We start from the raw sequence: 27,883 nt of genomic DNA on the forward strand, positions 1-27,883 counted from the left end.
ATATAAATAAAATTTAAAATGAGAAATTAAGATATGAAAGAGGACAGCATTTAACTGCAACCAAGAATAATGTAGGCTAAGGAACAGGGGAAAAGCAGATAGAAAAGAATACAATAACATGTGTACTAGCCGACTAGTGTATTCAAAATGATTAATACTGATTTCACATCAAAATACTCCAAAAATTAAGCTAACATTTTATAAAAATGGAATTTTAAAGATTCCTTTAGATCACAGTTAAGAAAAGCAACCCGACTATATTTTAGGTTCAAGATCCTTCAATTACCTATAGAATAAAATGCAAACTCTAAGACCTTCCTACTTTGTATCAAATCTATTTGTTCATCTTTTTCTTTTATTAGATTGCAACCATCTTGGAGGGCAAGGATTCTCTCATCTTTCATCTCCAGTGCTCAGATAATACTTTGCAGAGGGCAGGTATTTAATAAATATTTTTCTGTCAATTGACAAAGGAGAATAAGTGAATGATAAAGGAAGTTGTTATGTCTAAATGCACATGGGTTATAAAAAAATCCCTCATCCAAGATTTGTCCTAGAAATACTATTTATACCATTAAAACGAATATTAATCAATACAGATAATTGAGGTATAATGAACTAAAACTTCAAATTTACTGCCAGTAACTACAAACAGCTCATACATTAAGGAAACAATACTGAAATATCTTAAATTCAATTTCACAGGATTCATAGGCAGGATCTTAGAGATTATCTAGTCTAGCTTCTCATTATAAAGATGAGAGGGATCTAACCCAGACAGATGAAGTGATTTGCACCAAATATAGTAAGAGGTAGAGAGCTAAGATTCAAACCCACCTCCTTTGATTAAATCTAGCAGTCTTCCATTGTATTGTGCTGCCTGGGAACACTGATCTAATTAATTAGGTATGTAAAATAGGACCCTATCCAATGAGTACTTAAGCTACTTAAGTATGAAAAATCAAAAGGAGTCTGGCAATATAGAAGGACATAAGCTCCAAAGACAATTTTACTTGTATCACATTATTTTTACATGTAAAATATTTGAAGACACTGGGAGGTAACACTTATAATATCAAAAGCCTATTTTAACTTTTGAATTATTAAAGATAAGTCTAGGATTTAGAAAATCTCAAATAACTAATTTCATTGTTAAATGCTACATTATTTTTATGGTTTATAAACTTATATATAGATACTATACTGTTTATTTCCTGAACACCTACTTTCTTCAAGCTGTCTGGAGGAACATCTTTGTGACTATGTATAACAGATGAGTAGTTCTGCTGTGTTGAAAGGAATACATCATCTTGGCATGGATCTCCAGGACTATCACATGTCTGGGGATGCTTGAAATGAGGGGGAAAAATAAAAAATTAAACAAATGTGTCTTAAAAAATGTTAAACCAATAAGTTGATTCTGAAGTTAGGAAAGAATGGTTGATTAACTAATAAGGTGGTATGAATCCAAATCAAATATTCAATCACTGCTTTATTGACATACCTCCAAAATTATACGGCAAGGTTTATTCTAACAAAGTATGCCTATACTGTGAATAATATACACATAGAGAATGAAAAATCTTTTTGATGAGTGACTGCTTGAATGACTGACTTGATTTGAAAAGGGCTATATCCTATTAAAATAAGCAGTTTCATAAACTTTTTTGGGAGGGGGATGTCACAATAATCTATTATCTATTTTCATACAATACAACAAAGCTTGGGTGATAACAACAACAACAAAAAGAACAAGTTCTGTGTTGGCAAACCTACAGCACGTGTACTGGAAGGGGTTGCTCCATGCACGCCTGAGGACATTTCTCACATACCTGCCCCTCTGCCCAGCAGCCCAATGGGAACTCTTCATCCTTTGTCTGCAGTAAGGCAGAGGGGCTCACATGCAACTTGTGAGGGTTATAGTTTGGGCACTCAGTCTCTAAAAGGATTGCCATCATTGACCTAGGTAGTTCTGAAGACAGCGAACCATTCATAACTGGTTTTAGATAAGGAAGCGGATTCTGATGTTTCAAGAAAAGTATAAAAGTAACTTTGTGCAACTCAATACTAACTGTTAAGAGTTTTAGGAAAATCACTGTAAAATCTCATATATCAGGGGCAGCTGGGTGGCTCAGTGGATTCAGAGCCAGGTCTAGAGACGGGAGGCCTTAGTTCAAATCTGGCCTCAGACACTTCCTAGCTGTGTGACCCTGGGCAAGTCACTTAACCCCCATTGCCGAGCCCTTAATACTCCTTCTGCCTTGGAACTAATACACAGTATTGATTCTAAGCTGGAAGGTAAGGGTTTAAAAAAAATAAAATCTCATATATCATTTATAAACCATTAAGTGTTTAGTTTGATTTAGAAAATATATACTAGGGGGCAGCTGGGTAGCTCAATGGATTGAGAGTCAGGCCTAGAGATGGGAGTTCCTAGGTTCAAATCTGGCCTCAGACACTTCCCAGCTGTGTGACCCTGGGCAAGTCACTTGACCCCCATTGTCTAGCCCTTACCACTCTTCTGCCTTGGAACCAATACACATTATTGATTCCAAGATAGAAGGTAAGGGGTTTAAAAAAAAAAAAAGAATTTTTTTTATGTATATGTATATCTAACTGTCAAATGTGGTTACTGATTTAAACTAGCAAAGTCAACATTACATCTCAAAAATTACATGGAAAGATTTATTTCAACAAAGGACACATAAAATCAATGTGTGTGTGTGTGTGTGTGTGTGTGTGTGTGTGTGTGTGTGTGTGTGTGTGTGTGTGTAGGGGAAAAAGGATTTTTAGGGGGGTGGTAGGGAGATGTCTCAGAAGTTTATTATTTAACTATACTCTAACTCTTTCCATATAAAACAATTAACAAAACCTGGGTGAAAATGGAATATTTTAGGAAATACACTTCACTTTAAAATCCCACAGGTTATTTAAACCCTTAAATGTTTGGTTTTTGAAACTATGAACCAGCTCCAACCAGTATGGCTGCAAATTTAAACTCTGGCTTAGTGTTCAAGCTGAAGTTTCAACCAGTTTTGAAAGTCCTTGTTAACACTGCTTCTCCCTGTCTTGAGATTATTTTTATGATACATCTTACTTATTCATTTAAACTACCATTTAAATTTCAAGTTTGAACTTGCAACTATTTTCTTATCCTTCAAAGAAGCAGAAATTATGTATTTGTGTTCAATAAAATCAAAATTGGGTCCTAAGCCCCAGAAAGGAACAAAAAATAAAAATAATGAGGTCATGGATATCAATCTATGATGGCAGAAATTCAGGAAATCTAAGCCGGCTCTGAGAAAATCCTAAGATTTTTATTTCTCCCTCTCCCCCATATTTAGAAGCTTGGGTAGTCATCTGTAGTTAAGACAATTAAGAAAGGGTCAGTTCCATACAAGATAAAATGAAACCCAGAAACTCAAGGAGGGGACAGAGGAAGCCAAGAGAAAGAGGAAATCAAATGTTGGATCCATTCTAGCACAGGGGCTAGTAGGTCAGTTCCTAAAACAAGATAAAGGTGAGATCGCAAAGTCTTGCTGAAGAGTAGATTAAGAAAAGATCCTATCAGGCAAGAGAGAAGAAACTTTTGCTTCTAGATCCCAAACTTCTTTGCTCCTAGTCACCTGAGCTGTTAATAAAGAACACTAAAATGGACCCTGGATTGTGCTTTTTGTCCCTCATGGGCTGTTCATAGCATGTAAAAATTTATCTAGTTTTATATTAAACTATATATAGAAAATTCTAAAAAATGTTGACACAATCTTAAAAAATGGGTTGTACTTTTGATCAGCTAGTTCTTAATTATCTCAGTGTGATTCATGCTTTTCTTGGATTATCATCTGTGACCTCTCCATTAAATTGCAGTCAGATTTTTCTGCACTGTTAAGCATATTCCTGCAAAGTACTTAGGGAGTGCAAAGAAATTTTAAAATTAGAAGACAGAGAAATACTACAAAAATTAAAAAAAAATCGCCAAGTTAAAAAAGAATTTTTGAGAAAACTTTACTACTTTTCCTATATGCCAGTGAGGATAACTGATAGTTGAAGACATCACTCTTATAACAGAAATTCAAAGATAAGGAATTTAAATAAGGCTTGAATTTTCTATGCTAAACAGAAGCATAACTGGTAGGATATAAGGATTCCTAACGGAAAGTAGAGAAAGCAACTTTATTTACAAAGGACAGAAGACTTTAAAATTTCTTTTTCTACCATGTATTGAAAAGACTGTTCTACTGTAAGTACTCACACGAAAAACGTGCCCACCAGAACCTCTTCCGTCTGCAACACTCAAGGCAAGACTGCCTTGGCTGCTGTGCAGATCCCTAGAGCTGCCATAGTGAAAGCTGCTTACTGCAGCAAAATTGGAATTAAAGGACCTAGACAGCATGCTCTGAATAAAGAGGGACAGATTTAACAGAGATTAGTGCAGCATGCAAAATCCACAGGACATGTTATGTACATAGAGTTATACACAAGCTTACAATGTCATGCGGAATATCATGCAAACAGTCAACTGTCAATGCTACTGTGACATAACTTTGGTGCCTTATTACAAATTATGACATGAACTAAACATAAATTACATGTAAATAAAACCATTTACATACCGAAACATTAAAAGAGACAATACATTTAATGTTATTTTACTTATTACCAACATGTCTTATACAAAGAGTTAGGAAGCAGAAACTGAAGCCATAGCTAAGACACTCATCCAGCCATATTTATAGTTATAAGCATTTATACATATATAAACACATATATACTTCCTGCCCCAAGGCACACAATTTTTGAAAGTTATCTGGTTCCTATTTATTCCAGTTAATTTAATAAAATTATTTCTACCTAAGAAAAATGTCCTGAGGTGGAAGTAAGTTTGACAAATATATTGTTATACCATGATTAAAATTAGATTTTCTGAACTTTGACCATCAAAGCTAGAAGAAATTGAAACTTGACATACAGGCATTTAAATCTTTTATAATCTGGTCTGATTCTAACTTTCTGGTCTCACACAATTCTAATATCCCATCTCTATGCCTTTGAACTGCCTGTTCCCCATACCTGGATGCCCTCTCTCCTCACCTCTGTCTCTTCAAATCCCTTTCTTTCAAGACAACTCTACTGTCACCTTCTTCAATAAGCCTTTCCTGATCCCCTTTATAGTGACAGTGTTCCCTCCCAAACCTTATTCTATAACAATGCCTGTATCTATGTTGCCTCTCTCATTACATTTAAGTTCCTAGAGTGCTTATTAAAGTGTCTTACATATACAAAGCACTTAATGTTTATTAATTGACTGATCTTATATAAATGTCAATTGATTAAAAACAAACAAACAGAAAAGAAATCCCACTGCCCATAAGAGCATTGGTATCTTATTTCCTAAGACTGCTGATAGAATTCAAAGCATCCTGTGGGCAGGGAAGGTTTGTTTTTGTCATTACATTTTGCAATATCTGACACATAGCTGGTGATTTTAATAAATGCTTGCTGACTGACTTCTAAGAACATTTTTCTCTAATCAGAGGGCTTCAGCTTTTGGGGGGTTGGGGGCAAAATGATTTTCAAATACCATGAATTAAGTCATTGAGGGGTCATGAACTTTATTAGTGGTATTTAAACGGTGACAAAAATCAGATTTTCAAAGCTGTTCTATTTAGCTGAATTGTTGAATTCCCTTCACTTTGTCCTCTCTTCTGTGCTTTTGAAATACGTTTATTCTCTCCCCTCCACTGGGACCACATAGCTTCACTTTTTTAGTTTCACTATTGCATTTTCCATAGTTATTCCAAATTTTTTCTATCTGTATCTGTAGTAAATTAATCTGTTAATAGCATATGAGTTTGCTTCTTATTTGATTGAAAAAATCTTTACATTAAAAATTCTGCAACTAACTTTTACTTTTTCTCCTCTCTTGAGGTAGATGAGGTAGTCTGCTTCTTTGTCAAAGCTAACCTGTAACCTCAGGCCATCTCTCTGTCATATCTAAGATCTTACTCCTTCAATCATCCTTCCTCTCCCTTTCTTCGTCTTCAGTCTCTTCTGGTTCTTTGCCCTTTATCTACAAACAGACATATATATCCTAGCCTTAAAAAAAAAAAAAGCCTCCACTCAACATTTTATTATATATCTCTAAGCTTTCATCATTTCAATCATCCCTCAGCTCCTTGAAAATCTTTTTTCTCTATTGTACTGCTCTGAATGATCTTCTTATCAAATATGGTAACTTCTCTTTTGATCACTCCCTCTGCTTGATCTATCATTTCTAGGATACTATGGTATGTTCCTCAGCATTTCTTTATCCTCTTTTGTAAATGTGGGCATTTCTCCCTAAATCTATCTTTTCTCATTTCTTTAAACTGTTGTACTTAGAAACCAATTCAAAAAAAGTTTTAATAAGCACATCTACTCAGATGGTTCCCAGACATCTCCAGCACAAACCTATTTCTAGTTCCACACTGACAGGTGTTTGTTGAATGTTTATACTATTACCTCAAACTAAACATATCCAAAAGCGAAATCATCTTGCCTCCTTAACCCAATTTCTTAACCTGACCCAGGGCCTTCCATCTCTGGGCCTGGCTCTCAATCCACTGAGCTACCCAGTTCTCTCTTTTTTTCTTCTTTTTTCTTCTCAGAGTAGGGAAAATAAGCAGTGTTTTTATATAGGCTGAAAAGATTTCAGGACATCCCTGTGCCTAACTCAACCTGCAAAATGTGTATTAACTATTTAGTTATAAGACAGAGGAAGAAACCGGCTCATGTTCAAAAATCAAACATATTCAAAAACTCCAAAGCCAAGGCCTTACAAATGTGAAAATGTTGTTCTTAGGATGAAGCTTAAGTTGATAAAGGAAAAATGAAGGATTAGTAAGAAATGAACACTTTATTCAAGTTTTACTAAAATATAATTATAAACATGATTGGTTAAGGTTACTTATACATCCAGCTACTTTTATCGTTTTATTTTTGATGAGTTATGTATAAAAAATATAAAACAGTACATATGAATTGATTTTAGTCAAAGTAAACATGCACTATTTTAGATTTTGCAATTGAGGCATTTCTCCACTTGATGGCAGCATAGCCAAGTTGCATTTCTAGGGCTGATTTTTAGACTGTGATTATGTCTTTTAAATATAGATATAGTGTCTACAAACATCCCAATAGCAATAAAGTTAGAAGAAATCAACTAAGCAAGGATCATTGTCTAATAGGAGTCATGAATAGATCCCTGAAAGTTTCTAATAGGCACAAAAAAACCCACTAAAGTATCAACAAGAGGATTACTTTATATAATGAGGCAACATTATATAAACTGAAAACATTCATAAAAGCTATTTACATTCTTTTTTTTGTTAATTATTATTTGAGATGTTAAGTAGTGAAATATTATAATGTGATCAATCCCCCCCCCCCCCCGTCCCCCATTTCATTTTGATGGAAAACAGTAGGAAAAAGTTAACGCTTTTAAAACAGAAAATTCCCAACTCCATGTGTGGGATGCTAATATATGGGATGTTCTGAAGCTACCTAAAGAGATTTAATCCTCTAGGGAATGTGTCTTAAAGGTCAAATGAATCCGAGTTGCAATCCCATTCTTGTGGAACCATAGAATTAGAAAGCTGAAAGTGACCTCTAGAGTCACTGCACACACAAAAGTGATCTCCAAATCATATCCCATCCCAGAATAGGTTTATTTCATCTGTCTCTCTGTCTCTGTCTCATACCCCACAGCAGGCACACAGACACACATGTACTCACACACAAAAAATCATTTTGATAACAAATAAAATTAAAAATGAAATTCAGGAATACAATAAGTTACCTTTTCTAGCTTTTTGGCCTCAATATGTCGTAGGACTTGTTCTCTCCAATCATGAGGGACTTTACTTTTTCCTGGAGGTTCTAACAAAGAATGCTCAGAACTGACTCTGGGATTTGGTCTCTTTGAAGGACTAGTCCGTGAATAATTAAAATCACTAATGGACATAGTTCTTTCTGGTATCTCATTCACAGAGGGCCGAGCACTCTGAGGCCGAGCTACATTGGGACCGTCTATGCTATAGGCTCTTGCAGACAGGGGTCTCTGGGACCCTGACATCATCAGTGGGGCTCTTCCCACTGAATGTAGTTCTCGATAGGTTAAGTAATCCCCCTCGGGAATCTGCGGTCTCCTGGTGGGACCCGGCTCCACAAGATTCACAGACGCCGTCGAGGAGATGCTGCTTTGTCTCTGAAGTGTGTGCCGGCTGGCTCCGGGAGCAAGTCTGTCATTTGGTGGCACGGCCCACATCTCCACGTGCCTTGCGGGTCCCATCCTCTGATGTAAAGTGTAGGAAGCATTAGCTCGAACATTGTTGTGGTTAGAAAAATTCATGTTTGCAGAGTGTTTCGCGTAATTGGGGTTTTCTGTGCTCTCCGATCTGAGAAGGCGCGGAGGAGGCAGACTGCCTTGATCGCCTGGAGCGTTCTGCTTGGAGTGCCACAGAGTGTCCTTGGCCGCAGCACCGCTACTGTACTGGACGTTGTACTGTGGGGGACCATAGAGCTGAGGGACAAACTGTGGCACGGGTGCTCCAGAAACTCTTCCTATAGTAGCCTCTTCGGGGTTATGATTTGAATCAAACTTATATATGGCTTTTGTGCACGACATTAAGTCAGAAGAGGAGGAAGAACCAGTAAACACTTGCAAAGGCTGATCATAGAGAAGGGTTGCTGACTTACTCCGGACTATATTTTTGCCATCCATGGCAGAAGGTACGGTTTTAACTGCTGGGTTTGGCTGCTGGGGTCCATTATCACTCAGAATTTCATATATTTTCAGGCCTCCAGTCTCCATGTTTGTTATACTGTGTGATTTTATAACATTTCCTACTGGTCCGCTTCGTTGAGGAGACAAATCTTCAGTACTTTTGGAAACACACGTATCCACAGAAGGCTCAGAATCAAGAGCAGGGTCCTTCAGTTGATCAGTCCTCTGAGGAGACTCTGAAAGGTCTACCGAATGTCCATTGAGCTTATTTACAGATTCTAAATTTAGATACTTATTTCCATTTTCCAAGGGCTCAGTTTCCTCCTTAGCATTATTCAGTAAGAGGCCTTTTCCTGATCCTAGTTCTTGTGTTATCTTTGATCTTTCCATTGTATCTGATTGAAATGCATTATTCATTGTGAGTTTATTAAGATTTCTGTTAATTTGGTCTAATTTGTGAGACTCCTCAGTAGTGTTTTTTAGATCAACATCTTTCTCTATCAGAGCCAATCGTTCTTCAATGTTCAAATCATATTCTGTCAAATTGAAAATTTTTTTCTCATGGACTTTGCATTTTTCATCCATTGAGTTGCTTAAATCACTACCATTTTGCAATAAGCTATTAAAATTTTCATCTTCTTGCCTAAAACAAAGAACAATTCTTTGAAATGACAAAACACAGTTTTATAAGTATCAGCAATCAATATCTAGTCATTTGTATTTAGTTTTTTTTTTATTAATCAAAATTATCATCATATCATATAAATCAAGAGGCCAAATCTTAGGGCTATATAAAGATTAAAAATTTAAAAGGAATCAAACCCTATGTACTATATTAAATTAAATCCCTCCAAATTAAATTCTGGCTTATAATCTTAAGCTTTAGTCACATACATCTGAGTGATATAAAGAAACAAACTGTTCTTACTACACTGGTGAATAATATAAAATGCAATAAACTGAGACAGTTTAACATATGGAGAAAAGGGGGAAATGCCTTGATAAATTTTAAGAGACTGACATCTCATACTCTTATAAAATTAAAGAGAAAAATAACATGGAAAATTGCTGACGAATCAAATTATTCATATTTGTTTTATTATTATGCCAATATATGGATGATGAAATTTGTAACATACTAAACAATTTTCTAAAGATCTGAAATAGAGAATATAAGGGAATGTTGTCTTTTTATTCCATCTTACTATTCTCAATGTAATTGTCCACAAATGTTGTTCCAGAATTGTATATAAACTAACACACAATACTTGTAACAGCCCTAACATGAATATTCAAATTATTGACTTCCAAAACATCCTTTGGCAGCTTTTCTCCTTAGTTTGGACAGAATAAAAGAAATATTCTTTATTAATAAGCCATAGAAATATAGCAGTAAACTCTCTTATTTAAGGTAAAAGCTTATGGGTTTTTTTTTTTAAAGAACAAATTAGGAAATTCAAAATTATTTTGCTTAAAAATTCTTAAAAAAAAAAGAATAGTGGATTGAGAACCAGGCCTAGAGATGGGAGGTCCTAGGTTCAAATCTGGCCTCAGACACTTCCCAGCTGTGTGACCCTGGGCAAGTCACTTAACCCCCATTGCCTAGCCCTTACCACTCTTCTGCCTTGGAGCCAATACACAGTATTGATTCCAAGATAGAAGGTAAGGGTTTAAAAAAAAAATAACGTTAGCTACAAAATACTGTTCAGTATTAACTTGATCTAAACTTTTAATTACTAGACTTTGGTGTTTAAGTGAAAGTTATTTCTCCCTTGCCTCAGAGTATTTAATTTGCACATTACTTAATGTGACTATAACATTATCATCATTTATTGTTACTAGATCAAAATATCTGATTTTCCTTAGGATTAAATTTTTTAAAGTCACATCCAATAAAAATGAACACAAACTATTAATTACATATATTTTTCTTTCAAGGAGGAGTTATATAAGCCACTTTGTACTAAAGAAGTTTACAGACCTGATTTTGGAAATGACAGCAATATTTGTTTCTTTCAATGGAGAGCACAATGAAATGTCTTGGCTACTATCAGTATTAAGAGAAACTGAATCTGACATTCGTGACGGAGAAGAGCAATTGCTGTTATTTTGGTTGCTGTTGTGTGTAGCTTCATCTGATAAAGAATCAGTATCCTTATCATCTAAAAGAAAATGTTATTACATCAGTTCAATATACCACCAAGTGATTTTTTTACAGGAAAATAAAATTATATATCAATTTAATTCTTTTATTCAGATAGGTAAAGACAAGTATACTTGTTAAGAAAAGGAAACCTTAAAAATTACATCTTATCTAAAACTAAGGAATAAAAAAGTCAGTGTTAACTTGTTAAAGAAATCATTCTAATTGTTACTAATCAAATAGCAAAGCTTTTATACATACCTTTCTAAAATATTATTAAACATATTCTAATATATATTATTTCTAGTTCTGCTCATGAATCATATTGGGGGAAGAGAAAACTGTTGATATACAACTAATAAAGAAGGCATCAAATATAGCAGTAGAAAATAACAGTGGAGATGACCAGTGATTAACAAGACATGATCCTGGGAACTCAAGGCTTCTGCACTCATACACAAATGAAGCCTATGATAATGAATAACATGAACTAGAACTTAACTCAAGGAGACAAACTGACTTTAAGATCAATGAGATCTCAAATGAATATCAAATGATATCTCAAAGGAATATGAACAGTATCATCCTTCCAAGTCACCCAAGGGCCACAATCTTAGTGTTGAAAAGATTAAATTGATTCTGCATCATTTATTTATTGATCCTCTTTACAATTAAGTGATTTTTATCCCTTAATTCCTAAGTTCTTTGTCTTTGAGGTTGATTCAGAATTCAGCTGGCCTATAATGGGTTTTGTGAAATTGAAAATCTGTTACCCTACAAAAGAACTTCATTTCCCAGGAGGCCACTGACTTCCTGTCCTTATGTACTTCCTATAGACAGAGGATATTAGCGAGTGGGAGATTCTCTTGGGCTTTTTTGGCTTGATGACAGCAAGTTTGGTGGTGGTAAGGCAGGCGTTTGAACTGGCTGATTAGCCATGGGCATGTTTTTTATATTTTTGTATCCCTTTTATTCCTTTATTTCTAATGATCATTAATAAATCTCCTAAAATATACAATTTTATTATTGAGACTTAATTTTAATTTTTATAGTTTAGAACTCCAGTTCTCTTGCTATTTGCTTTTCTATTTTTGCCTCAAGAAATTCTGCTCTCAAAATAGCTAGGGGGTTTCAATGGATAGAAAGTTAGGCCTGGAGTGACAATGGACAAGTCACTTTACTCCTAATGCTAGCCCTTACCACTCTTCTGCATTTGAACTGATATTAGTATTGATTCTAAGATGAAGTAAAGGTTAAAAAAAAAAAGAAATTCTGCTGTTCTTGAAAGACATAGTTGGATACCAGGGAATATAGTCTATCTAGTATCATTATATCACTTAATTATCCTTCAAGGATGTCCAAAGATGTCTGAGGTACTATTTTTGGCCTTGCCAGTAGAATCAAACAATGAACATTTCTTAGAAGCAGCAGGGAAGGAGGTTGTTGCTAGCCCCTCATTCCCAACTTTAAACCCAACTTTTATTCTCCATGCCTCATATATGTAACCAATCATGCTGCCCTTACCAACTGTATGATGTCCTTTGTTACCCAGGTTTATTCTTTATTCTATGCTCTCTAAACTTGTAAAAGGGGAGCTATCCTTTTGTTAGAGGCCTTTGGATAGAAATTGAGGCAATCATTAGACCTATCTTATCATCAGGTTCACATTCTGTTTGTAAAATGTTATCATCCTTGGAGAAAACATGCTTCAAATCTAACTTAATTCAATTTCACTTTTGACAGTATCTGCTCCAATTCCTCATATTCATCCCTACATATCCAAATTTATTGACAAAAAATTATTATTATGGACACTTTTACATCTGCTATTATATGGCCTCTTTCCTATACTAAGTTATATTATCCTATTCAGACCCTCTTTCCATTTTCCTCCCTACTTCAAGTCTCTTCCTACTGATTTTCTTAAGAGTATATATCTGACCAAGTCATCTCACCCCTACTCATTAGAATCAACAGGTTTCCTGCTATATTTAGGATCTAATATAAATCCTGTTTGGCTTCTGAAGCCTTTCACAAACTAATTTGATCCCTTCCTAGTTTTCTAATTTTCCTATACATACGCTCTGATGACATATATAAGCTACTTGATATTCATCAAATTCATATATTCTATCTCTACTTCTTCTTGCTGCAGGGTTCCTACTACACCTTTCTGTTTTACTGTTTCTAATCTAAGGATAGCCTGGTCACACTAAGTATGCTCAGGGCAAATCACTTATCGTCTCAGTGTTCGAGGCAATTTCTATCCCAGATCTTTCACTGGTTTGGTTTTTATTTTATTCCTTCTTAGAACCCAAATAAAATAATAAAATACCAAGCTGGCTAAAATTGTATATAAATAGAAGGAGAATATGAAGTGCTCTTTAAAGAACAAAACATAAGAGTTTTAATGTATGAAGCTTGTGACATTTATTATGACTTCTCAAAAGTCTTTTTTGGTGGATTGATTATTTTCTTCCTAATTCTTTTGTTCTCAATTTATCTAGTAAGGGTTAAATTATAAGAAGTTTAAGATGCCAGGAATTGTATACAAATGCCTTTTACAACACTATGTAAACTGTTAAAACATAAGCCTTGGTATTTAAAGGAATAAACACTGGTGTATTTGGGAGAATGGGGGAACCATAATGAAAATGTCCACCAGGTAATGATTCTCAATAACAGGTGCTTTTTCATTAAATATAATTAGAAGATTAAGTCAGGATGACTTACTCCTAGTAAGTATCCTCCCTATGTCCTGCTGGCAACTCTGTAGATATCATTCACTAAATCATTCTTTGTGGAATTCCTAAGAATGACTAAATCCAAGTATCTTTCTAATAGGATGTGATACTGTTAATAATCACAACATTAATTTGCAAAAGCAACATTTTATGATTTTTTTAAATACACATATAATGAATCATATAAGAAGTTAACAAAAACTTAGATAAATGAATAAATTTCATGGAGAATTTACATAACCTTTCTTTAAAGTGAGAAGGCAAGATATGAAAGCTTTTAGAGAGTCAAATTATGAAATATTGAATTCCAACTAAGTCAGGTTTCTAAAGTACTGTCATACATTTCCTCAACCATTAATTCTTGGTGCTTTTGAATTATCTAACCTTTTTTGTTATTGCTAAGGGCCACCACTTTTGGCTGGTTAATGGAAGTTTCAATTAATGGTGGTCGCATCTCTGCCATTTTCATCTCTTCATCAGAGGAAAGTTCTTCAGACTCCTATTTTAAAAGGAAAAATATTTTGCTGAAACTTCACATGAGTATCTTAAGAATTTTTCAAATTAAATGTATCAAGGTAAAAGAACTACAAAAGGAGAGGAAGAAGGCATATAATACAGTTGTTTATTACTGGAATATATATTGATACAACCACAAGAATTGGTAACCTTGAGCACACAAGGCAAAAAAGAAGGCACACTGGCAACTTCTCTTTAGCATAACAAGTTGGAGCTGATCTTTTGATCTAGGTCAAAGAACAGTTCTGTATTTAATGCTTTCTTACTTGTCCAATAATACTCTGCTTTATATTTCCCATTAGGAAATTTTGAAGGTGAGATGTGACCCAGCTCTCCTATTCTGCTGAGACTTTTTCTGATCTCAGTGAAGTTTTCTATACTAATCTCCATTTACCACAATTTGATTGTTTGCTCTGAGAAAGGCACTATATTCAGTGTTAAATGATGTTTAAAGATGAAGAAGACATACAACTTAAATTCAGTTGACAAGTAAGCATTTACAACACATTTCGCTAAATGTCTTTGATACAAAGAAAGACAGAGGACAGTCCTTGCTTAAGAGTAGTGCTGGCGAACCTGTTGCGTGCTCCCCTTCCCTACCCCAAATTGTTACTAGAAAGGCAGAGGGACTTGGATGTGGTTGCTCCCCTTCCCCTCTCCAACAGACCTGATGACATTTTTTTCACACTCTCTGTTCCTCCTCCCAGCAGTCCAATGGGAGCGCACAGGAGGTAAGGTAAGCAGCTCATAGGTGGTAGAACTGGAGGGGGCCCAGTGCTCGAGCTACTCCCCTCACACTCTCTACACTTGCTGAGGACATTCCTCTGTTTCCCCGCTACTCTGCCCAGCAATCCAATGGGAGCTCTTTCTCCCTCCCCTGTTTGGGAAAGGTAACACCATCACTGGGGTTGGGGGGTGGGTGGGGGGGACACGGCATATGGTCTCTAAAAGGTTCACCATCACTGCCCTATAGGAACTTAAATTCTAACTGGTGAAATGTATCATAAAGATGGTGAAAGTTCTATGGCATCCAATATTTTATTAGCAGTATAAAATAATATAATTTCAAAAAAGTCTTATCAAATGAATGGAATTATATATTATAAACATCTACAAATGTCATGAATAAGAGTACCAGATATTTATTAGCTACTATTACTTTGTTATAGAACATCAGTATCAAATTTTATTGCTAAAAATTAAAGAAAATCTATTAAATTGAAATTTATAAAGCACAAGAAAAACTATTCAATTTTGAAGAACAGCTATTTGGATTAATAAAATAAATTTTCCACAGAATGGATTTACCCTAGTGAGGCATCACTTAAAAAAATACAATCTAAAGAAAAAGTTTAAGTATGGCAACGAAAAAGTTCATAATTCTAAGTAAAGAAATGTTAATAAAATAATATTAACATTACTATCAGAATCAGAGTGGAAAATTTCAAACTGCGTATGGCAAATTTTTCTTTAAATCACAAAAAGAAACTTGTTTCCAGGGAAACAACAGAAATGTTCAATCAATTGATTCATAGCAATTCAAAATATGAAATTTTGCTTTAATGGAATGAAATCTAATATGTATTGCTTTCTATAGACTGCAAGGCTTAAGGAAAGTCTGTCAATTTTATTACTAAAACAAAATTCTAAGTTATTTGCAAAACTAAGCACAGGGGTAAATCCAGTGGAGCCAAAAGCAACAATGGACTTGTTTCCAACTTTGTCTCCTGAAAAATGCCAATTATTAGTCCATAATGAAAGTCAATGGGAAAGTAAGGTTGGAATATGAGCCATCAACTAGAAAAAAATCCATGTAATAATGATCATTTTAGTAGAGATCTCAAAATATCATAAATTCTATCTCACAAGTGCCTGACATAACAGAGTCTGAGTCAGAAAGACCTGGGTTCAGTTCTATTGCTAACCATTGACTAGTTGTATAGCCAGTGGTGAGACACATTATTTCTCAGTCCAGGGCAACTTTAAACAGTTGCAAACTACAGAGAGGAAGTCAAGTAACATCTGTGTTGTCTGGCATTTTAGAAAGTTAAGAACTAAATTTCTGTTAAATTGCTTATCTTGTTTACATTCAAGAACAATACATATAAAATCTGAGTTGAAAACAACTAATTCAAAGCAGTATGATGACATGTAGCAGTTATGTAACTCTCAGTAGTTCATACTTTTGGTTCTATATTATAAACAACATTTTAATACAGAGTGTCATACCTCAAGCAGATCCTCTTGGCTGACAATTTTCTTTGTGTTCTCAGAAGTTTTACCAGAGGTGATCATTTGTGGACTTCCGGCACTGTTCTCAACATCAGGGTCACTGATCTTTTGTATACAGTTTCCCATTATATACATTCCTCTATCTTCTGCATTGTTTTTTACTGGAGTACTTTCTGAAGTCTAATTTTTAAAAAACAAACACAAAAATACATATAGGATTTCCAATTTAGTTCTTAGTACTTGGGGGTGTTAATTCCCAAAATTAAAAAAAAAAAGTATGTTTTTGTCTCTCTTTCAGAATTCTGAAGAGACTCAAGTTCTCTAACCTTCACACCGACATCTCTTATGGCACTTTGCTGATCATCATGTAGTTGTGGTTCTTTCCCAGGGCCCTCAGTCAATTCTTCCTCTTTTAATCTATGGACAATTGTTTGAACAGTTTTGACCATATTTTTAAGCTCATCTGGATATGGTGTCGGATATCTCTTCAGATTTCCCTCCTATATGTATAAGAAAACAAAAATTAAACCATAGATAGTAAAAACACTAAGTTATACTATGATAACATGGAATTATTTTTTGTCGCAAAGTTAATGCTTCAAAAAGTTTAAGTTGAATTAGTTAAAAGACATTAAAATGCAAATTTTCTTAAAAAAAAAAGCAGAGTAGACTTACTAGTCCTTTTCTTTTTTGTTGAATATTGAATGAAACTATACTTGACTCCAAATGACATATAGAAAAAGTCACACTTTCAAAGATTAATATATTTTACACATAAAATAATAGTTCAACTTATTGTGACACATATCATGCCATAAATGGGTCAGGGGGTAAGTAAAGAATGGTTCAGTATAAAACCAAATCCAATAGCTCAGTAACATTTTTAAAGCATAATGAAAAAGGTGAAAAGAAAAAGAAAATTCCAGGAGAAAATAACCACTCCAGGCTATACCTGTTTCTTCTTTTAATTCATAATATTTATACCACTCAATTTAGCACCATTTTGTATTGCTTTTTGTATTCTTTTAATATATGGGCTATAATATATAATAATAGAAGCATATGGGCTTATTTTTTGGAATAAGTTTAAAAGTTCCTGGAAGGATACTTTTTCAATATTCCAATGGCTCAGAATAGTGTTAAGCATATAGCATGAATAATAGGTGATTTAACTTCACATATGTAAAGGAAAGAAGAAACACTAACCCTGGGAGGTGCCTCCCTTTCATCTTTGTCTTCATCACATTCAAATGCAACTTGAGCCCGCTGCTTTCTTTGTTCCTCCCACAAAGAAGGATTAAAACTTTCATTATCTGATATGAACATAACTAAAGAGAGGAGAAAACCAGTAATTATTATTTACTATGATTATAGGAAATAACTCCTGACTTATTATTTTTAGTTATCCATGTAAATATCTGACTAAGCCAGACAAAGCTAAGCCAGGCCAGAAGCCTTAGGCTATCAACACCCACGCTGTATACTATCTTTCATAATAATGTGAACTTGAATTCTGATTGAAAGAAAATATTCCCTAAAAGCTGAACTTGTCTCAGTACTCTGCCATTATATTCCTGAATGGGTATGATTGATAGTAACAGATTACATATTCTACTTTTGTGCTCTCGCTTGAGACATGACAACATTTAAGTCCTTCTACCAGGTCAGACTTTAGAATACGCCATATGACATATAAGAAAGTTTTATGAAGATATGAAGTTATGGAATCATAAACTGGTTATGGAATTGGAAATGACCTATGAGATCATAGGACCATAGACTCAGAATTGGGCATCCTAAAAGCAGAGATGAAAGAGTGCAGGCTTTAGGGTCAGATGACCTGAAATGGAATCTTTACTTTGTCATCTATTACTTTGTGACTTTAGGCAAATTCCTACTTCCTCAATTATATAATGAGGATTGAATGACATGGATCCTTCCTGTCATTAATCTATCATGCTTTTGTAAAAAGTATTTAATAGCATAAATAAAAACAGATTACATTGTGTCTAACTACATTTTGAAACTATATACAGAATAAGGAAGATTTTAATGAAGACCCTTGGCAACTATCTATTTATAATTTATTGGATTGTCTTATAGATTTGCAGTGTCTTAAGAATTCATTAATCTGGAGTCAAAATGATGAAAAGTTTTTCTGAATTTAGTCCAAGGATACTGGACATATAATGTATCCCCAGACTCACAATTAAAAAATTCTGTATTTCAAATTAGCTGCTAAAATACCCACTTATTATTTATTATATTATTATAAATAAAATAAACATATACTGTAAATATAAATAGATTTTATAATCTAAAATGACACAGAAAACCAAAACATAAGTAATGGGATTTCCTTGGTAAAGGAAAAGTGAAAAGATATGCTAAATATTTGGAAAGCAAAAAAGGAAGAGGAATTCTAGAGGATTAAATGACTGTTGTAGTTCATTACCTCCTAGTACAAAAAGGGCAATAAAAAAATAGGTCCTGGCCTATCTTTCAAATAAAAAACAAATCATTCACATAGAGAAAACTAAAAGATTACTGAATCTGAAAGAAATTAATATAAAAACTTTAATTCTCTTATAGTTAAAGATAGTGCAATCTAAACTTTTATCAAGAGTGACATGAGTTTACACAGTGTAACAAGGTAATGTGTATTTCAGCTATATGTCCTTTTTTCTTTCTTTATTTCTGAATCTATATGAAGGCCTTCTGACAAGGTATTAGAAAGGTTGAAGAATTTGGGGGAGGAGGGAATTCTAATTATTCTGCTTAAGGTAGTTTTTGTTTTTCCTTTTTTGGTATTTTATATTCCTGATTCCTTAAAATGCACTGTAGCATTAGTTTCCAAAGTGGAATATAAGAAACTTGTCCAAGGGCTTTGGGGTATACTTGGTAAATAACCATGCTACAGTATTAAAATTTTCCAGAAGTTGTAACAATGATAGTAAGGGAAAAAAAGTTACTGAATAAAGTTTTCTTTATAAAAAATTAAAATGTCTATTTTATTTCTGTGTACATATGCAGAGTAAACTCTAGAACTTTTGTCTAGAATAGGAGAAACAGGAAGGTTAATTGACTATCAAAAGCATATTGGGTAGGGGGCAGCTGGGTGGCTCAGTGGATTGAGAGCCAAGCCCAGACACAGGAGGTATCAGATACTTCCTAGCTGTGTAAGGCTGGACAAATCACTTAACCTCATGGCCCAGCTCTGACTGCTCTTCTGTCTTAGAACCAATATTAGTTCTAAGACAGAAGGTAAGAGTTAAAAAAAAAGGCATATTGGAACCTCTACACTAGTGTAAACATCTTTGAAAGTGAGAAGTCTGTCATATACCTTTGGTTTTAGCAGTTTAAAAGCTGGATATAAAAAGAGAAAAATCAATTATCAATTTCAATATCAATTTCAATAATAAACTTATATCTGATCATCAGACCATCTAATTGTGTTGGTAGGTTATCTTCATTTCATAGATAAAAAACTTGCCTAAGATCACCCTGCTGACATTAGGCTTGAAGCCTGGTCTTTTAACTTACAAACTAGAGAATGCTTTCTTCCATTATACTGCCCATCCTAGCAAAATAACTTCGGTTAACTCATGAAAGTCTGCTAAATGGAAGAAGGACTAGGTTTGTATCTGGTCAGATCAAAAGAAGTGGCAATGAAAAAATGTTGGCTTGGCAGGCTGCCATGGAAGTTAGTAGTATGTTTTCTCTTGCTGCAAGTATACAAAAGGAAGAATCATTTCATTTTTTTTGTGCTTGTAACACTATATCCAAGAGATACATGCACCAAGAACTAAATTATTTGAGACATTATTTGACTAAAAACATAAGCTTCCTGATTAGGTTGCAGAGGGCATTTCTCATCAATGTAAGAGTTGAAATAGATGGATTCTGAAGTTACTTCCAGTTGTGAGATTCTGTGATTCTCCTAGCTTAAGAGGCTCATTAAGCAAAAAAGAAATAAAAAAAAAATCAATGCTATATATAAGATTCACAATAAAATATGCAAAACTTTTTTTCTACCTCTATGGAATTTTGTGTCTGTTGTTTAAAAATATAGGTTTATAATTTTTTTAGAAATAATAATGCCTAATTACTCTTTTAGAACTCTTTTTCTTATGCTGTTACAAGATTGCTAGATAACACTAATTTAGTATACCTGGATTTTAAGAAAATTTCTCACAAGATCCTTGCACGAGTAAAGTCAGATGTACTTGGTAGAAATTACAAAAAGTAATTACTGAGATAAATATGGAGGACTACAGGACTCAGGGTTCTGGTAATTATTTTCATTAATGCTTTGAATGACATAAGAACAGTATGTTTCTAAAATTTTCTAATTATGTACATCTGGGAAAGATAGTGAATGAATTGGATGAGTTAATCCAAAAAACATTTTAAGGGAGACATGTCTTTTACTAGATATTTGAAGTTCTATAATATGGAAGAGGGATTCGACTTGTACTGCTCAATAAGAGAAGGAAAACTAAGATGAGGGGATATATAACAAGAAAGTAGATTTCAAATAAACTTCCTAAAAATTGTAGAGCTGACTAAATATGGAATGTGCAGCCTAGACACTTCAAGTCAAGGTTGATCAGATTAAGCACATCTAAAGGATGCTTTCTTTCTCTGTCAGTCAGCCAGTCAATAAGGATCATTTAAGCATGAGCTAGGTACCAGGGCTAAGTACTGAGGGATCCAAAGAAAGGCAAAAACAGTTCTTGTCCTCAAGGAGCTCACACTCAGATAAGAAAGAGAAATTTCAAATCCTGAAGGGGCCAGAATATGAAGGGCTTTAAATGCCAAACAGAGGATGAACAAAACTTTTATATCAATGAGGACAGAAAAATATTTAGACCCCTTTGTTTGAAATTAAATTTCATTCATATTTCATCCTCTATGGTTTTTTTGGATTTAAAACTTGTGGTTACAAAGGTGATAAACACAGATGGCAAAATATGTCCTTGTTCTATATATACCACTTTTTATTCCACTAAAATGAATGGGCATTTGTGCCCATATTTGGGACTTCTCCTAGATTTTCTTGAAATTTTCTAATTGTGTGAAATGGGCAACAAAAAATGAGTAAAAGAAATGACCTGTTAATTAACTTATTTATATCTCTGCAAAGTTACTTTCACATTACTTAGCCAGGCATTTCTGATGAACTTCCCCAAATTCCCTTTAAATTATCTTAGATCATAGTCTGAAAAAAAATTCTTTATAAGCTTGCTTTTAAGTGGTCAAGATTTCCAAAAAATAAAAATGAAAACAATTAAAACTCCTACCATCCTCAGTCCTTGGCTGCTGAGGGAACATGTAGTTTGTAAGCACCATTTTCTGTGTTTCTGGATCAGTCTCTTTTTGAAGAGGTATTAGGGGTTTGGACTAGAAAAAGAAAATAGTTGATTAAATAATTATTTTACAATAATGTTCCTACCTGGATATTTTTAAAGTAACTAACTACTCTCCATTTCTCCCAAGGTGCCCATATATGCTACATTTTACTAACTTTTTAAAAAAGATAGTATCTATAAAAATCTGTTAAAATTAAAATTAGTCTTCCTGAAAAGGCAAGCTATGATTAGATATACCATCATCATGATATATCATCTTCAACTACATAACAGTACATTTATAGCTAATATTCATTTAGCAAATATTAAGCATATGGCATTATTACTATTCCCTGGGTAAGACAGAAAGAATAGATGGAGACATGATATGCTCAATGAATCTATAATCCAATAGGGGACCAACTAATAGTGAGAAAAATAAGAGCTTTATGGTAACAAAGGACTTTCAGATATATTGTATCATTTGTTATTTAAAATAAAACTGTCAAAAAGATAATGTATTATCCTAACTTTATAGCTGAGAAAACTGAGGGTTCACACACAGAAGATCCAAATTCTATGCTCCTAACTTAATCTTCTCTTTTTTTTTTGGTGTGACTTTTTCAACACTAAAACTGCTTCTTCTCACTAGGACGCCAGTCACTGTACTACCTCATCCTAGATCAGTGATGGCAAACTTTTCAGAGAGCTCATGCTGTGTGTGCCCTGACCCCCAATTGTCAGGCACACCCCAACTCCTCACCCCCACCCCATACACAGGAAAGAGAAAGAGCTCCCTTTGGCCTGCTGGATAGAGGGGCAGATGAAGTGAGGAATATTCTCAGTGAAGGAAGAGAGGGGGAGGGGAATGGCCCAAGTGCTCTGCTCCCCTCCGGCTCTGCTGCCTGTGAGCCACCCACCTTACTCACTGTGAACTCCCATTGGGCTGCTGGGCAGAGGAATGGGGAATGTGAAAAAATGCCATCAGGAATGGTGGGGAGGGGAGGAGAGAGGCTCAGCCCAAGTCCCTTTGCTAGTAAAGAACTGGGGGAAGACAGGGTGTGTGGTGTTTGTGCCCACAGAGAGGGCTCTATGTACCATCTTTGGCACACGTGCCATAGGTTTGCCATCACCATATTAGCTCTATCTCCCCAATCCCCCAAGATGGCCAGCTTTGATCTGTCAACTCATAGTGCCACAAAAGTATTTCACTAGAAACTGCCCTTAAATTTCAACCACTGAATATCTGAAATAAAAGACAAAGTCAAGCTGCTTTTCATCTTAATACATTTGAACAAGATGCCTTTATTCATATATTCACTGCAAAAATTAGTTTCTTCTCAAGCTTGAAATTGTCTATTTCTACCAACTCATTACGATAACTGAGCTTTCTGCTTAAATAACAAGTCAGAAGAAATCTGAAACCTTTCCAATTCTCCTCTTCCAACCCTCAGAACTTCAACTAAATCACCTATTCTCTTCCCCTGCTACTTCAGAGAAAGAGATTTCCCTACAAAGTTAATTGACAAAGTTAATCCCTCTAACCTATACTCTTGATACCACTTACATCTACTACTTGCAAGCATAAATTTCTCTCGTCGCATTTTCGATCCCAACTTTTTCAAGAGCCTTCACAGGCACTAACATAACTCTCCCCATCCTCATCACCTTGTTCAATTTTTAAAGATGTCCAGGACTGCTTACTCCTTAAAAAAACAAAACAAAAACAAACAAACAAACAAAACCCAACCACCACCAAAAACCTACTTATTTTTTCTAATTTATCCATCTCACATTCTCCCTTTTCTTCCCTTGCTGAATTCCTAATGAAAATTTTTGGCCCTTTATTCTCTCCTCAACTCCTTACAATTTTCTGTTTTCAATATTAAAATGGCTCCATATAGATTATCAATGACCACTCATTTCCGAATTTAATGAGCTTTTTTTGTTAGTTAATTTTTTTAAGTTATAAAAAATTATGTTATCCTAATTTTACAGATAAGGAGACCAAGGCATAGAGAAGGCTGATAATCTTTCCAGAGTAATGATTTGTAAATGTCCAAGTTAGGCTTCCAACAAAGATCTCTTTAAATTCAGTGTTCTTTATGCTTCACCATTCTATCACCAGTACTTCTTATCACTTCTTCCTCCTTGTTATGTTCCCGCTCCCCTACCCCCCCTGAAAAAAGGATACTAAGGAGTGGATAAAGAGAGAGAAGAAGCTATCTCTGGAGCTAAGTTCTCTTCCTGGTCTTCTTGTTCCTTACATTTCCCCCCCAGAAGTCTCATTCAGTCCACAAATTCAACTATAATTTGTACATAGGTAACTCCAAAATCTCTGAATCTAGCTAAAATTTGTATCAAAACAGCAACTCCAATTATTTAAAGAATAATTGTTGGTGGAAGTTAGGTGGCTCAGGGGATTGAGAGGCAAGTCTAGAGGTGGAAGGTCCTAGGTTCAAATCTGGCCTCAGATACTTCCTGGCGGTGTGACCCTGGACAACTTACCCCATTGCTTAGACTATGCCATACTTCTGCCTTAGAACCAATACAGAGTATTGATTCTAAGATGGAAGCTATGGGTTAAAAAAAAAAAAAGAATAACTATACCTTGATGTTCTAAAGGTAACTCAAACTCAATATGGTTTAAGAGAAAAGCATTAAGAATTTTCCCTTTAAACTTATGATTTGGAGGCAAAGGAGTACCCTAACCTCCCTAATCTAATCAAAAAACCTGAATACCAGTATCTATTGGAACCCTTGACAACTAAAATTTAAAAAAACAAAAACAAAAACAAACAAAAAACCTTAGGTTATATCTTAGAATTAATAAAAAGTATCAATTTCAAGGCAGAAAGGTAATTGAGGTTAAATGACTTGCCCAAGGTCACACAAGCTGGGTAATACCTACTGAACCACCTCACTGCCCCTTTGACAACTAATTTCAAGACCTAGTCATAACTTGTATTGGCATCCTTAAAAGAAATACTATTTCCAATGTTCTATTTCAGGGCAATTTAAAATTTCTCATCATTAACTCTCTCACAATCCAGAAGATAAACAAAAAGAAAAAAATCTTAATTTTCTATAAAGAACTTAAAAAAGAAAAGATTTCTTGAATATTTGTAATATTGATGCTTGATAACAAATTGCAAAATGGTACAGTTAGTAAACATTCATTTCACACATCCCCTTTTAAATTAAAAAAATTTCCTAATAAAATGGTAAGAAACTTTAGGTATAAAAGGTGTTCCTTTGGCATGTAAAATACTTTCAAAATGTTTTATTGCTTAGGGAGATGCAGAATTGATAGTTGCTAAAAGCACAATTACTATCTTCCTCCTCTGTCAAATTAAACTGTTCCTAAAAAGGATTTATTACAGTAGCTCACCATAGTTCTGTTTTAACATTTTTGCTTTTGCTTGAAATAACTATATCTGTATCTCCTCAATGACTTGGCTAAGCCTTCAGAATTATTAATGCTATTTTTCAAGGACACAATGAAATGGAAAGGGGAACCCTCTAATTTTCTTAAAATTAAGGGCAAGGGCTGTACCTATTTAACAAATCAGAACTGTCATCCAAAGAGTTTATAATAGAAAGTGCTGTTTTTGTATTTCACAATGAAAACAATAAAAAGACTATAAATAAAAGGTAACACTTTCAACATTTTTCAAGGCTAACATATTCAAACATATTAATTATGTAGAACACAGAGAAAGTGAAATCTTCACTAGCATGAAATAATTGTTTACCATATGCTGATTCTAAAAGACTATTATCTATATTATATAGTATAAAAATGCTATATAATTAATGTAATATAAACCTCAGGAAAATAGATCTATGATTTAATTGGTGTGAGTACATCCTTTCCTGCCAGAGATTATAGCCTCTATATACCTCTGTATGTATATAAAAAATTGAGCTGTTGCAGTCAGTGATGAACCTTATAATGATAAGCTATTAGAATCAATAGTTAATGCTTACTTACACTCTCTGATAGTGATGGCAAACCTATGTATGGCACACAGCGCTCTCTGTGGGCATATGGGCCACCACCTCCACTAATTCCCTCAGAGGTCATTATTAGAAAGGCAGGACTCAGGGGGAGCTGTTTCCCTCCTCCCCTCCATCATGACTGATAAGATTTTCCCCTATCCCCGACTCTTCCTCTCAGCAGCCCTGTGGGAGTGCATAGGGAGTAAGATGGCAGCTCACAGGTGTCAGAGCTGGAGGGGAGCAGAGGGCTCGAACCACTCCCCTCCCCTTTTTTACACATACTTCTCATCACTTGCCCCTCTGCCCAGCTGTCCAATGAAAGGACTTCCTCCCTCCTCTGGCTAGGTAAGTGGAGGAGTGTGGTACGCATGGCACTTGGTCTCTTGGGGTGTGGAATGGCCCTCAGTTTAGGAGGCAGGGTGGGGGCAGGGCCTGGCACTTTATCTCTAAAAGGTTCACCATCCGCCTATACCAAGCCCAGTGCTTTCCTCAAAATCCACACATCGGATAAAACCAAAAGGATAAGACGTTAGTTAGTCTTTCAGAAAACTCTTGTCCCCTCTACAATATGGCAGAACTACTTTTTAAATTTCTTTATAAATAAATTAGGATAATAACATACCAGTAAAATAGCAAAATTTATTTTCCTACCTGGTTATCTGAGAGCCACATAGCAGTCAGTTGCTGTAGCTTTGTAAAACTAAAGGGCAAATTCTTCATCCTGACAAAGGAAAACATGGAGAAAATAGAATACAAATGTGGGGATATTCTTTGATATTCCAACACAAAACAATGCTCTACTTGCAGTATATAAAAAGGATGGAAAATGTTTTTAAACATAGGAATGTGTGTAATGTGTGTATTTGCAAAACACTTTATATATATTTTCCATTTACAACCTTGTGAGATTAACTCAACAAGTAAGTTACTATCTTCATTTTACAAACAAGAAAACAGAGGCTCAAAAAAATCATTTAGGCAGTCACATCATAATAAGGGTAAGAAGCATAAATAAATCCCAGATTTTTTCTAATCCCACATTAGGAGTCTTTCCATTACATTATTATTTGAAGATACAATTTACATTGTGATGTTTAACAGACATATAAACCAAGAACAACTAGCTCATAAATGACTATGGTGCTGTTTTATAAAGTAAGCCAATGTTTGATTAGAATAAGCAAAATAAAAAAAATGCAATGGAAGGTTTTGCTTTTAAATATAAAATATTTTTATTTAGCGATGTCCCAACTTTCTATTGAACAATGCCATCAACTATTTACATTTCTTTACATCACAGAATTCTATAACAATGGCATTGTTTAGGTGAAGTGTTTGATACAGATGACTATTTACAAACTAATACGGAATCAGAGTAAAATGGAAAGGTTTAAACATTTCTAAGTCAACACCGAAGCATTCATTGAAATTTAATTTTCTAGTGAGTAAATTAATTCAGAAGATCTAGTTTTAACACAGGAAATCTGGATGAAAACTGGATAGAAATAAAATATAAGTAGGGGCACAAAAGACAATATTCCTTTACTAATCTTTATCATTCCATTTTGTAAATTTCTTGTCTCTGGTATATAGGCCTCACTCAGAGCTAGTTTCTTTTGTCTCGATCTTCTCTCTCTTTAGAATTAAATTACAGAATGGGTGCCTTTTGGGGACCTCTCCAGAAAGCCCAGGACCATGCTTCTTCACCTTAAGTACTGCCTCCACCCCTTATTACTTCACAACACCTCACCCCAGGGGTGCAGTCCTCCCTGGCATTTTTCTCCTCAAGAAATGTTTTGGTTTGATTACAAAACAAAAACAAACCACTTCATCTATGGCCAGAAATATGTTGAATTCAAAAGAAGCACTATTAAATAGAATGAAAAATGACATTTTCTGCCACAAAAGAAACTTTATAGGGATGACAAAATTTCCACAATATATTGTGGGAAAACAGTGGCAACTGAAACAGCTTATACTATGACAAATAACTGATATCAGATAAACAATGATAGTTCTCTCAGATGTAAACCAAATCTGCTACTATTTTGGAAAGCACAAGATTTATGTTTGAATGAAGTTTTTTTAAAAATGTAATACTTCTTTACATTCAGAATCTATAACATAAGGT

The 27,883-nt window shown here is 34.5% G+C and overlaps 1 protein-coding gene across 6 annotated transcripts in view; it reads right to left on the bottom strand.

Moving 5' to 3' along the window:
• Positions 1 to 27,883, bottom strand: part of ERBIN (erbb2 interacting protein) — a 171,382-nt gene that overhangs the window by 14,377 nt on the left and 129,122 nt on the right. For 3 of the 6 annotated variants that reach the window (XM_056824851.1, XM_056824850.1, XM_056824849.1), the window contains exons 14-21: positions 26,404 to 26,473; positions 21,703 to 21,802; positions 17,606 to 17,727; positions 16,726 to 16,899; positions 16,397 to 16,579; positions 14,036 to 14,150; positions 10,746 to 10,926; positions 7,838 to 9,407 (exon numbers count right to left, since the gene is read on the bottom strand). In XM_056824851.1, the coding sequence (XP_056680829.1) occupies positions 7,838 to 9,407; positions 10,746 to 10,926; positions 14,036 to 14,150; positions 16,397 to 16,579; positions 16,726 to 16,899; positions 17,606 to 17,727; positions 21,703 to 21,802; positions 26,404 to 26,473 (2,515 nt within the window). Of the gene's footprint in view, positions 1 to 1,226; positions 1,350 to 4,252; positions 4,397 to 7,837; positions 9,408 to 10,745; positions 10,927 to 14,035; positions 14,151 to 16,396; positions 16,580 to 16,725; positions 16,900 to 17,605; positions 17,728 to 21,702; positions 21,803 to 26,403; positions 26,474 to 27,883 lie in introns of all 6 variants that reach the window. The other 3 variants (XM_056824847.1, XM_056824846.1, XM_056824848.1) reach the window with 2 other exon arrangements.

The sequence above is a fragment of the Monodelphis domestica genome, chromosome 3, assembly GCF_027887165.1.
Source record: "Monodelphis domestica isolate mMonDom1 chromosome 3, mMonDom1.pri, whole genome shotgun sequence".
NCBI lineage: Eukaryota > Metazoa > Chordata > Mammalia > Didelphimorphia > Didelphidae > Monodelphis > Monodelphis domestica.